The 12,642-nt window shown below is 41.7% G+C and overlaps 2 protein-coding genes across 2 annotated transcripts in view; one reads left to right on the top strand and one right to left on the bottom strand.

Moving 5' to 3' along the window:
* The first annotated feature begins 4,517 nt into the window (after positions 1-4,517).
* On the top strand, positions 4,518-6,806 carry LOC116395376 (uncharacterized protein C11orf87 homolog). Its single transcript, XM_031869234.1, has 2 exons — positions 4,518-4,861; positions 5,284-6,806. Exon 2 carries the CDS (start codon positions 5,383-5,385, stop codon positions 5,812-5,814), a length of 432 nt encoding a protein of 143 aa, XP_031725094.1. The 5' UTR covers positions 4,518-4,861; positions 5,284-5,382; the 3' UTR covers positions 5,815-6,806.
* A 4,180-nt stretch (positions 6,807-10,986) lies between these two features.
* mybbp1a (MYB binding protein (P160) 1a) overlaps positions 10,987-12,642 on the bottom strand; it is a 13,880-nt gene continuing 12,224 nt past the window's right edge. Inside the window, exon 27 of the mRNA XM_031869282.1 lies at positions 10,987-11,792. Coding sequence (XP_031725142.1) covers positions 11,426-11,792 — 367 coding nt within the window. The 3' untranslated portion in view covers positions 10,987-11,425. The remainder of the gene's footprint in view (positions 11,793-12,642) is intronic.

The raw sequence follows: 12,642 nt of genomic DNA, 5'->3' as shown, positions 1-12,642 counted from the left end.
TGCACAATGACACACACACACAGACACACGCACACACACACACACACACTGAACGGACAGCAGCGTGTACATCAATATATGCTTAGCATTCAGACCCATAAAGCTTTCTCATTACAGTTAATAATCCTGATTAACACAAGCTGCAGTCAGAGTGGCCTGGCACTGGAAGAGAATAGAGTGGCTCAATAATAGGCAGATACATAATGCGTCATTAGGAAAGAGAAGAATGTGGTAACAGTTGTAGTTTATAGCGAAACTGACAGTGGTGGAAAGTAACTAAGGACATTTACTCAAGGATTTTATACTTCTAATCAACAATTCAGAGGGAAATTGTGTACTTTTTACTCCACTATTTATCTGATAACTTTAGTTACTAGCGCAGTGAGATTCATAATACAGAATATTCAACAAATACAAATTATGATGTATTATTATAGGTTAAAGATAAAATAAGACTTCCCTGGGGAAAATTAACAAGATACCAGTATATAAAGTAGTCCACCTTTATCAGCTGCATTATTAAAATTATGGACACATTAATCGATCAGTTATTATAATCCAATAATATCATATTATTCTTAAATTGGGCCATTCTACATAATGAGTACTTTTCCTTTTGGCACTTTACGTATAATTTAATGTTAGTAATACTTTTGTACTTCTCCTTAAGTACATTTTTGAATGCAGGACTTTTACTTGTAACTGATATTTGTACATCATGGTATTGCTACTTTTACTTAAGTAAAATATCTTCACTACTGTAAAATATAAATCTTTATAGAGATCCATAAAAATCATTTACAGCTGCTATAATAAAAACATTTATATTCGATGAAATGACTAGTGTAACAAACCCACAGAGAATTATTCCCTGCAGCTCTACGGAGTGTTTCAACATCTTTCAGCTCAACTTCACCGTTGTGGTTCACTTTCTCATCAACCTTGTTTCCAGCCTCAGCAGGCAGCGAAAAAAGCACAGAAAAAACCAACTACTGTTCGGTGATGGGCACGTACACAGTGTGCAGAGGTGTGAAATTGGACAGGGTTTAAACTTCTCTCTCAAGCCCTTTTTTCATTCCTCACACAACTACTCTGTCACGTTTTGTGTGCACAACTAGAGGGCAACACCACAAGGGCCTTCAAGGACAGTCTGTCTGAATGTGTGCACCATTATCTCCATTTGTACGACTAATCATGGACTACAAAGATACACGGCTGTAAAACACTTTGTGCGACCTAATCTGTTTGAAGAGGCCTTGGCTCTTTCTACACTGCTACTCCAGGGTTTCCTGCCACAGCCGCAAAGACGGTCAGGTGGTCTAATGTGGATCAGTTTGACCTGGGAATCTGCAGCGGACCTGTATGAATATTAAAATAAGTGAAATAATCACTCTCCATTTAACAGCCCTAAAACATATGCCAGGTTTTAAACTGTGCATGAATAGTTGTATAAATCTTTCAGTATGCACTCATCTTCAGTGAGTTCATCATCCAGGGACCCTCTCTTCCTCCGAAGCCATTCATTTTTCATGGAGCCCTGCTGCTGATGGAGCATGTCCACAAGTAGGACAGGGAAATTACTGTGAGAATCCTAAATGCTTCGTGGTTCCAATATATTTTTAAAAAACCACAGACTTTTATCTAATTAAATGTTCCTCTTTGCTTTTATCTGTTATTAATACACAGTATTTCACGATTTTGTTAAAGGGCCAGTGTGTAGCATTTCAGGGGATCTATAAACAGCAATTGAATATAACATTTATAACTATGTTTTCATTTCTCTATAATCACCTGAAATTAAGAATTAAGAAATTAAAAAAGCTTAGAACGGGTATCAAGATAGAGAGCGGGTTCTCTTCACAGAATCAGCCGTGTTGCACCGGCATGTTTCTACGGTAGCCCAGAATGGACAAACCAAACACTGGCTTCCACAGTCTTTCCCGCACCTTAACCATGCTGTAGTTGCCATGCACAGGTATTGTAGAAGGTTAGAATTAAAAAGGCCTTATTAAACGTAATACAGGGTTTTGCAGAATTGTTCGATATCGACGTTCCTGTCTGGCGATAGAGTTGATTATTTGGTGGTGGTCAGTGTCTTCTTCTGCGTGCTGTGGCAGCAGCTGACACCAACAGAATCGACAAACATCAACATCAGGAAGGCTGGCTCTGACCTGCGGGTGGGAGATGCAGCTTGCAGAGCATCACTGACAATACCTCGCACTTCCTCATGCCTTTCTGGATGAACCACTGAATGCCACGCCTTCCTCACAGTGGCCCCCAGACTGAAATATCTCATACATTGTTTGATTGATTGAAATTTGCTCCAGGCCTTCAATGTCCCCAGAGGATGAATCCCAATGAGTTTGGTGAAACCTTATTGGATGTTCTATGCAAGGGGCTGCGTTTGTGGGATTGTGTTGTTTCAGGTACAATAAGTTACTTCATTTGTAGGCGATTGATTCGTACCTGATTTATCCGCAAGCTATATAGTTGAGAGAATATTAAAGATCTAAAAAAAAGTGACGCAATGGCAGGAGAACAAAAATCGCAATTACAAATCTGTCTGCTACTTCAGCACCACGAACAGTGCCACGGCTTTATCAACACACAGCACGGTTAGGCTACTGATATTTCAGAGCCATGCTGGGAGCCATAGATTCTAAATTGCACAAACCTAAGTTAGATAAAGGACCAATAAATCAGGCAGACTCATATTAAACTAAACAACCCCTCGGCCCCAGCAAAGGGGGCAAACTGGCCGTTGGAAAATTAGGGAAGAAATTAGGGCCCCCCCCACCTCAAATTGCCGCTACTGAGTAAGATAGGGCCACACAATCCTGGAAGTCCAGTTTGAGCAACAGATTTGTGAGTTTGAAAGATTATAGGACCCTAAAACACTTGTGGTTTATCACATCATAATTCATTAGTTCACTGTTTTGGAAGGTTATCGTACCAGCAATTAGAAAATGTTCACGTTGCAAAATGAATGAAATGTCATGGTACATTATGTAGCACACTGCTGGGCTGTTACTGACTCAGGGTTACATGGGTTACAACATCATTGCCAATTCTACTTCACGAATAGAAACTGCAAAGATTGAATTGCTTGTTTGATAGCTTGTTTTCTGCTGTGTCTCAAAGCTCCATCCGAATTGTGTTTTAATGTTTCACAGCTGTGAGGATCCTATTCATTTGTGATTCATCAATCAACACCACCTTCAAAGATCTGCCTTTATTAGTATGCATATACTTTACCACTTTTCCTGTGTGAACACATACTCAAACCCGGCTTAGAATTAGTATGTAGTGTGGAATCGGGATGCAGATCATCAACTGTATGCTACCAAGAAACTTTGGACATAAAAAGACAAAATGGAAAGTGAAGAGACACACAGTATGTTGTCACAATGCTTTAGGTCAAGGTGTGGCCTCATTGTGGATATGTCTCTTCAATGCCCACACTTCTATATTTGGAATACATGTCACACCGCCTGCAGCAATCTTCCAGTCAGGGAGGAGCTGAGCTCGATTTAGTGGTTTTCTAATTGTGGCTTTTTTTGTAAAAGATGTAATGTCTTCACTAAAAGTAAAAGTGAGGGCTGGTATTATTCAAGAGTGCATGGTATTCATGTCAAAACAAGTGCTTAACGGTTATATTAAGCCTCTTATTTAGATAATTTCCTTAATTCCATACAAAATGTCATGACGACACTAAATCCATGGAGATCAACCTTTATTAAAGGGCGTAGCTTTTTTTTTTTCAACATTTGGGAGGAAAACATATTAAAGGAGAGGAGTCCAAAACATTTTATCACAGACACTTAATTTCCTGCATTCTGGTGAATTTTATGCACCAATTTTTGCCTTTACTGCATCAATTTATGGTGGACATGGTATGATACCTCCTGCTTCAGTTGTGCATCATTGCTTCATCTTCTTTCCATTTTATGGTAGATTGCAACCATAGCAAGAGGCATTGTTGGATCTATGAGTTGCACTCTTTATGTGTTTTATTGGGGGGGGTCGACGACCCCCCATGTGTTCTAAATATTGAGATTTGAAAGTGTTTTTAACGAAATTGGGACTGGTTGCTGTAGGCTGAAATTAACAGCATATCAAACTAGCAATTATCAGATCTAAAGGTGTGAAAGGTATCAACTTTATCTGTCTAAGATTCTGTGAAAACCTAATAACTGGCACCATCCTATACATAGTTTGGTTCAATTGAATGCATGACCGCTGGACATTATTCAAACCCCCTCATCATAATAAGGCTTAAACGCTTCCATTCATGCAGCATTTGACTGGCCACACCCTTATGAATGCCAGTGGTTACCGATCAGGGTCCAATTTTAAAACGAATTTACATTATTCATTATTTGATGAAAGTATGAAGTGAAAACGCATTTATCAATATAGTGATTAGAGGGGAACAAAATCACTCAGGTGTTGGCAATACATGGACTACATTTGAATAGAAAAAAACCAAGCCCCGCCAGCTGACTATACGGGACCTTTAATGCAGCTGCAGCTTTTCATTCAGATGCTGAGTGGAGCAGCGGATGGTCGGAGGAGGGGACGTTTTTCTGGGTAAAAACCAGACCACAGCTCTTTTCGCGTTTTTTTAAAAACGCACTTTGATGCATACTGAGGGATTTTCCCCGATACTCGCACTATTTAGCAGGGGCAGTGCTGTCCTGGTTGCACACTGAGCGGATTGCGGCAATCAAAGCGTCCTGAGTGATCGGAGCTCAGCAGCAGCATCTCGTTGCATGAAATGCGTCACCGTGATCCTGTTCTCCCATTTACACACATCGGCTCTCCACTCACGGACTGTGCCTCGTACTGACAATTTCATCAGGTAAGATTTCCCTTCCTTTATGTATAGATGCAAAATTATCCTCTGACATTAGTGTCCTAAAAAGGCAGCTTTGTGGAGTGCAGGGAAGAATGGCTTCTGTTTGGCTACATCTTGTAGGCCTACACATTACAATAGATGATGTATTGTCCCTACTTCTACCCCGTGTTATATTCATTGCAACGTCTTTTTCTCCCACAATGATCATGAGCATATGCTCTAAAAGCTGGCAGGTTTTATCTAACATTGTGATTTAGTGTCAAATGAAGCGCACCGGCCATGTAAATTGTTTAAGATTGGTTTTACTGATACAGCTGGACTAGTTAATGAATAGCATATGGGTGGGCGGGTTTCTGATTGTTGTGATAGGGTAGTCTCCTCTGGTGCTGGATGAGCGCATCTCATGTGTCTTCTTTTCGGTGCAGGTAACCACATGCGCGGGCCGGTGTCACCGCGCTGAGCCCGGAGAGCAAGAAGGGTACTGGGGTTAGAGTGACAAGAGTGACCGGGAAAAGGTGGACCGGATGACAGCCAGAACCGCTGAGGCCTCCGGACTGTCGGTGCCGTTGCACCGCTGTCACGGGGTTTTCCAGGCCCACAACGCCACCTGTGCGGAGCAGCTCGGCTTTTTTCCGCCGTTCTCCTCCACCCTCGCGCTCCTTGTGTTGGTGGCCGTGCTCGTGGGGATCGTCCTCATTTCCCTGGCAACGTTCCATTTCCACAAGAGGAAGCTTCGGAAGAGGAAGATCCTGCGCGCTCAGGAGGAATACGAGCGCGACAGTCGCAGCCCCGCGCGCGGCGCCGGAGCGAGTGGGGAGCCCGCGAGGTCGTGCGTCATCGTCCGACCGGTGAGATGCGAGGCGCCCCTCTCGTGCCAGGACGCAGAGCTTGGGGACGCCGCCGAAGCGGTGGAGGGCGAACGTGCGCTGCACGAGGCGGTTCCTCTTGACTGTTAACTTAGTTCAACTTCAGGGAATGAGACTGTGGAATAAACAGGAAAAGCAATAAGGCACAAAGAACTCCCACACCCATCTCTGTTGATTGTAGATTACTTAGAAACAGTAATGCAGAAGCAGAATAGTCGGCCTAGAGGTAGTACAGTGGCACGTAGGATAGCTATGTGGCCACACACCTTCCTAGTACACTAGTATTTAGCCAACCGGTAATTCCTTATGGGACTGTATAAAGTATTTGCCTGCTTTGACTTTTGGACCTCTTCCTCTTTCCCAGCCTAAAACGTTGTTTAAACCTCAGAGATGTTTAAACTTTAAATCCTTCCTGAGATGTGACACAAGGTTAAATTATTTAGAGTTTGGTGACACAACACAGACCATATTGGCTCGCTGATCTTCCTTGGCATGTCTCTCTGACACACTACCAGTATGTAGTTAGACTATAATGGATGTTGTGGTGCTGTTAGGCAGTGCAAATCTGCATATAGGCTGTAGAATATGGCTCATTTGTTTGGTCGTATTTTTTCCTTCAATTAAGTGACTTAGCATATTTGCCTAAAGTACTGTCCTCCAATGTCTGTTAGACATCTGTAGGTAGCTCTAGTTAGCCTCACAGGCTGCAAGATTCTTTGCTGTAGTAATGCACATGTTTTTTTTAATGTGTCAGATAGTAAGTTTTAGCGCTAATACAGTGTTTTAATTTTTTAAGTATTTAGGCTACAATGTATTCTCTGACATGTAATAAATTGAGAATCCTTCCAACAGAGGGTTTCGTTTTAAGCCCGTCTATTTATTTTTTATGCTTCATGTTGTATCATGGTGGGTCTAAGAGAAATTCTGTGTCATTTATTATATGAATTCACTGTAAATGTATGTCATTATGAGAGCTGGAATGTTTTACAGTGTCATCATCTTTCTGGAGTTCATTTAATCTGCCTTATCAAAGGAAATATGTAATATTCTAAGTTTATAAATAAATACTTACGTTATGTTAAGCCTTTGAATGTGTTAGTAACCCTAAACACTTGTCGCCTGTTGACCATTATCTAAGAAACGTGAATGCTTCTACGCAGCTGGCTATATCAAATTGAGTGGTAAAAATGTACTCAATATAATACTCCATTAGGTATATGGAAATGTTTCCATTGATTTTCCTTACATTACCTAATTTACTAGACAAATGACCTTCCTAAGGGACATCCATAGAATTTGCATAGTGTCTCCTGCATAAGGGCCACTTTACCAAAGAATCACTGCTTACCCAATTTCTACGCCAAATAGGACCATTTAAACTACATACAGGCCGAATGTAGAACCATGTCTATCGAATACAGATTCAGATCCACTGCATATAGAATGTCTACTGTATAGGCCCCATCAATCTTTCAATTGGATTTATTGACATGAAGGTTATCCATAGAAGTATCACCCTTAATCTTAACATCTCCCACGTGATGGCACCACAGCCTGTCTTGTTGGAGGTCAGTAAGTGAATCAGCATCAGTCAGTGTGTTGGCCAGGTACCAGGACACCATGTTCCTAATTTTCCCCAGCAAGTAAAAAGGCCTGGGAATATGAAGCAGTCTTTGGAAAGGCTCCAGCCCTGAAAGATGCAATGACAGACTGCCCGTCTATCTTTACTCTTGGCATAAGTGCAACAAAATGAAACCATTTATCTTCGCAGGGAAATTGGAAGTAAGTCAACGAAGGATGACTAATGCATTCTACATTCAAACGTATGTTTTCTTCGGAACAATTATAGATTAGGATCCGTAACATCTTAAGTATTTTCACTGAATAAATAAATGAATTAAGAGATTTTCTGGAACAGCACTCTGTAATAATGAGACATGGATTCCTTGTAAATGATGTAATTTAAAGCAACTGAGACCAGGTACAGTATGCAGTCATCACCAGATATAATTATTATTATATTTTGGTATTCCAACCATCCAGTGGAAATACGCATCTCATCATATGAGCGGGCTGTGAGACACTTTTCCATCTGCTAAAGGTGGAGATTGATGATGTGGTCAGGGAGCTCAGTAGCTATGGATGGAAGGAAGTCAGTGGTAAGGAATGTATAAGATTCGAGGGGTAGGGATGGATTGAGATCATAGGCTAGGAATGGATGAAGGAATGGAAAGAGGTTAGTGGTGGAGGGTCACTATAAAGGATGCAGGTTAGTGGCTAGGAATCAATGGTCCATGACTGAGAATGGATGGGAGGTCAGTAGCTGGGAATGAATGGGGGTCAGTGGTGATCAGTTGCTGGGATGGATTGAGGTGAGTGCTTCGGAATCACTGAAGGTTGGTGGCTATGAGTCCGTGGCTAGGAATGATGAAGATCAGAGGTAAGTGGTTGGGAATGGACAAGATGACAGAGGTCATTAGTTGAGGAAAGATGAAGTAGGACTTCAGTTATTTATTGTCACACATAAATCTGCATTAGAAAAGAGAGAAACAAAGGTGGAGCGACTTTTGTGTGACTGAAGCTTGCTTTGGGAATAGCCTAGTTATTGTGTGTAGCCTCATTTAGAATTAATGAGGCCAGTTCAGGGTTTTGTTGTCCCACGGGGTTCTGCTCCTCAGTGCCGCAGAAAGACTTTGCAAGGGATGTTGGTTGGCCAGTGAGTGGATTAGGTCCCCTGTGGCCGTTTATGACAGTATTGTTATGGTTGTGTGTAGTGTGGGTATCGCCTCAGGCCACTGGTATTCAGTTAGTACAATTTATAAGCAATGTGAGTATTTGTGATCCCAAGCGAATAAAGTCCTGGTTTTAAAAAGTGCTATATAAAGAATGCATTACTTACTTATCTTAACTTTTATTTATTGGCCCACCAGGTCTTTCCCTTAGTGCCACCCCCAGGACAAAGTTTACATTTTTAGTCCCACTATTGGTGAGGATTGGTGTTGAATTTATTGGCTATAACTTGGTTTTTGAGACATGGTTTGGACTCTCTCAATTCTAAAATAATTTTTGAATCACATCGGTTGAGCACGCACAGTATTCACTTTTTTCTGCTTTCCTTTGAATGTGTTTTTCAGTCCTCCGACAACTATTGATTTCCTTTCGTTTATGGGAAGTATGAAGATCAACTTGCAGACACTGTATTTGAGTCGGCAATCCTTGCTGTAGTTCACACTCAAACTTGTTCTTCTTGCTTGCTTTGGTCAATACTATAAAATAGTATGAGTTTTGTAGACAGTGAAACTCCTCCAAATTATTACTACAGGAACAGGCAGATTTCTGCACAGCAGGTGTTGAACAAGAGACTGTGTGAGGCTTGCAGATTTGGGCCTCCTCCAACAACGGTACAACTCAACTCAGGTTGTTCCTACAAGGTCTGGCAAGAAAAGTATCCTGGGTGCACTAATTAATGGGTTTCCGGTTGCACTCAATATAGAACTAACGCCCTGCCAGCAGCCTGCCAACCTGCATACTGTGGCGCATCAGACTCCAAAGGCCCACACTTTAACAAAAACAACATGGTTGAATACAAAATATTTCAGAAGGCGAGGGAGTGAGTCAGGCTTGCATTCAGTTACAGCTTACTCATATTGATGAGACTTTGTCCTCGACTTTACAGCCCACTCCGATTATTCCTCTGAGCTGCATTAGCAGATTGGTTCTGCGCTCTAAATCTCAACTCACAGCGATGATAAATGACAGTTCACTGTCAGGAAGAGAGGACACCACTGCTCCTATTGTCACCCATGCTGTCAGGGTCCGAGGTGGATGATTTGTCACCGCCAGTGTCTGTTTAAATGTGTCTTCACTGCAGGTTCAAGCTGTGGCTGCGAAAGTACAGTGCCAGGAACTTAGATGAGTACATCCACTACTGCTCTGTAGTCCAGAGACGGAATGTAGCTTCTTGTTGGAGCTTTTGAACATGATCCTGAGTTTGTCTATCCCATACATGCACAGCTTTTCTGCCTTCATTCTACTGTCATGCATACAGACCTAGTTTAGACTTGAATCATTACTGATACAGGTAATTAAACACATCTCTGAGAGATGCAGCAGTTTTTAGGGAACATGGTTTTGATGGTCATAGGGCCACTGAAAGGGGACTACAGGGGTTTATCAAATAAGGCAGTTGATGTTACTATCTTGACATTAGAAGGTACATGTATAGAACGAGTCACTTAAGTACCTATGGCTTGATGAAAAGTCATGTTTATGGGCACTCATGAATAAGTCCAATATTTGCCATCTTTTTAGCTGTTTTTGGTCTCCCCCAACTTTTGATTCTAAATGCTCCACAATGTTCACCATCTAGTCGCTACCTGTGTCTGTCTACTGTTTGGTGTTTTTTGCTCATAGCAGCTGCCTGATATTGCTGAAAACTGAGTTGAGGAGTGCAGTGAGTCTCAATCAAAAGTGGGTCTAAAAAAAACAAAAAGAGCTGAATGAAGCCAAAATGCTCTGCAGAGGATGAGTGGTACTGCAGACTTGGGTGATAATTCTCTGTGGGTTGGTCAGGAGCGACCCCTTTCACATACAAGTAGTAACATGATCTATGATTAATATATGATTAAAATATATAAACATGTATAATACAAATATTGAGAGCAGCTTTCAGATTTAAAATGCATTGGTTAGAGCCAGGCTTGTTGTTTTCCTAAAGATTCAAACTCACTACTGTGAGTACAGCACCAAACAACATGTTGGATATGAAATGGCTCCTGCAGATACCCACCACTGAAGGTTCCTGAAGTGGAGAGGGGCTTTAAGATGAGATAAACTGATGGATGGGGCTGCCACCTACCTGGCACTCCTTTAGATTTATGGCAGCATGGCTTAATGTCCTATATAGTAATCCATTTGTGGTACACTGCATCATTTTTCTGACAGCTGAATTAGGGTTATGTGATTGCTCACCTTAGTTTATAGCACAAAGGCTTGCAACATCAAATCCTGTGCAGAGGCCTGTGATGTTCCTTCTAATAAGAATGTAATGTAATGGGGTTACATTTCTGTCAGTGCACACGTGACAAAAAAAAGGTGAATTCTGACATCAACCTCCCATATCTTTCAGTACCTTACTGAAAGATGTGTTTTGGTTTAGTCATGACAAAGAATAAACTTGGCAGGCTTAGAAAACCTGTTTTTTTTGTCAAATTACAATTTCTGGTTCACACCAATTAAAAAAACTAGACAAAAGAAAAGATCCTCACTTAAAGGAAAGGTTTGACTTTATTCTGAGTGACAGACACAGTTGGGAAATCAGACACATTGTAGGTTTTGATCTATTTATAGGACTTGCTGGTAATAACTAAAATATATATTTTTTAAAAGGTACAATAAAGTGAATCGTTTTTAATCGAGTGGTATCATACTAAAGACTGAGCTACGGAGAATAATCAGCTGAATCTGCAGTTCCCCTCTGCTTTACAGAGCTTAATGATGAGTTTCAGCTCATTGTTTATCTGTGCAGCCAACAACTTTACCGTTCTGGTAGTGTGTATAATATACTACCTGGTCAGCAGCCAACGGCAGAGAGACACAATTAGGGACGATAGCTGGAGAACAGCCGAGTAAATAGAAAAATTAATAGACGAAAACACAGGCTCTTTAAAAAGAAATCAACATTTAAATAGCAGTGTCCACTTTACATTTGCCCCCCTCCCTCTTTCTTCTGTTTGGGTTTCTTCTTCGTCTTCTTGGCCGTCTTGCTCTCAGACAGCGTCGTCTTGCTCTTCTTTGCCGGGTTGGGCTGAGAAGCCGCCGCGCCGCCGGCCGGTCGCTTCTGTTTTGTTTTCTTGTCATGTTTCTTTTTGGCTTGTCCTTTGTCTGCTCCCGCTCTGTATCTTGAGGTCGAGTTGTCTGCCTCTGCTGCTGCCGCCGCCGCCGGCTCTAGAATCGGAATGTTGCGCTTTTTACGCTTCTTTGTTTCTGGCAGAAAACCTTTCTTCTTCTTGGGAAGTTGCGCTTGGTTGGCCTCCTTCTCAGGCTTCGTCTTTTCAACCTTTGGTTTTCTGTGAATGTGGACACATGCGAGGTCAACATGATGGCTTCAATACACAGATCACCTACTGAAGCCATCCACTTTAACATTTTGTATGTATTGTAATATAAGTTAGGACAACCTGACAAGCCTGCACACCGTGACTTGTGAGAGAAATGGGATTTAATGCACGGACGCCTCAGGCGGAGCCAGCGTGCTAACTGTTTCTGCATAAGTCACAGTGTGCAGACTTTTCAAATTGTCTCATGTATTTTTTTATTTTAAGTTCAAGCACGTATCTTTAAAGTCCTGTTCAGTAAAGCATGTTAAATTAAATTAAATTGAGCTATGGTCCCAAAATTGTGTGACTGGGTAGGGAGGAAATCTGATTACTGATCTGCTGCATGGATCTGAATATCTTGTCTGGCTTTCTCTAATGTGTTTGTGTCCGGTCAGCCAGAGCATGGACCTATCAGCATCCTGTGAGGAGCTACTGCCAGCTATGGGCGTGGCTTAGGTGTGTGACGCGACACAAAGAGGCAACGGTTTGTTCAAAACAACAATGGCGGCTCCTGATGAGGTTAGGGTAGATGCTGTAAAAGATATTGTATTTCTATAACGGCATATGGAGGCTTTTCTTGATGGAAACTGGCTTCTGTTGCTTGATTGACACATGGTTCATCCAATCAGCTGCCAGGATTGTTTTTGAAAGTGCCTGCTTTGCAACAAACTGTCTGGCAGGTCAGGTCGTGTATCTGAGGATCTTACAGAAACCTGACTATTACCTGCTTAACCTCATTTCTCCCACTGACCTGGTTTCTTATGTGCACATAAACACACACACACACACACACACACACACACACACACACACACACACA

This window comes from Anarrhichthys ocellatus, unplaced genomic scaffold, assembly GCF_004355925.1.
Source record: "Anarrhichthys ocellatus isolate YVR2014 unplaced genomic scaffold, GSC_Weel_1.0 scaffold46, whole genome shotgun sequence".
In the NCBI taxonomy this organism is placed as follows: domain Eukaryota; kingdom Metazoa; phylum Chordata; class Actinopteri; order Perciformes; family Anarhichadidae; genus Anarrhichthys; species Anarrhichthys ocellatus.
This window is presented reverse-complemented; position numbering and strand designations above follow the sequence as displayed.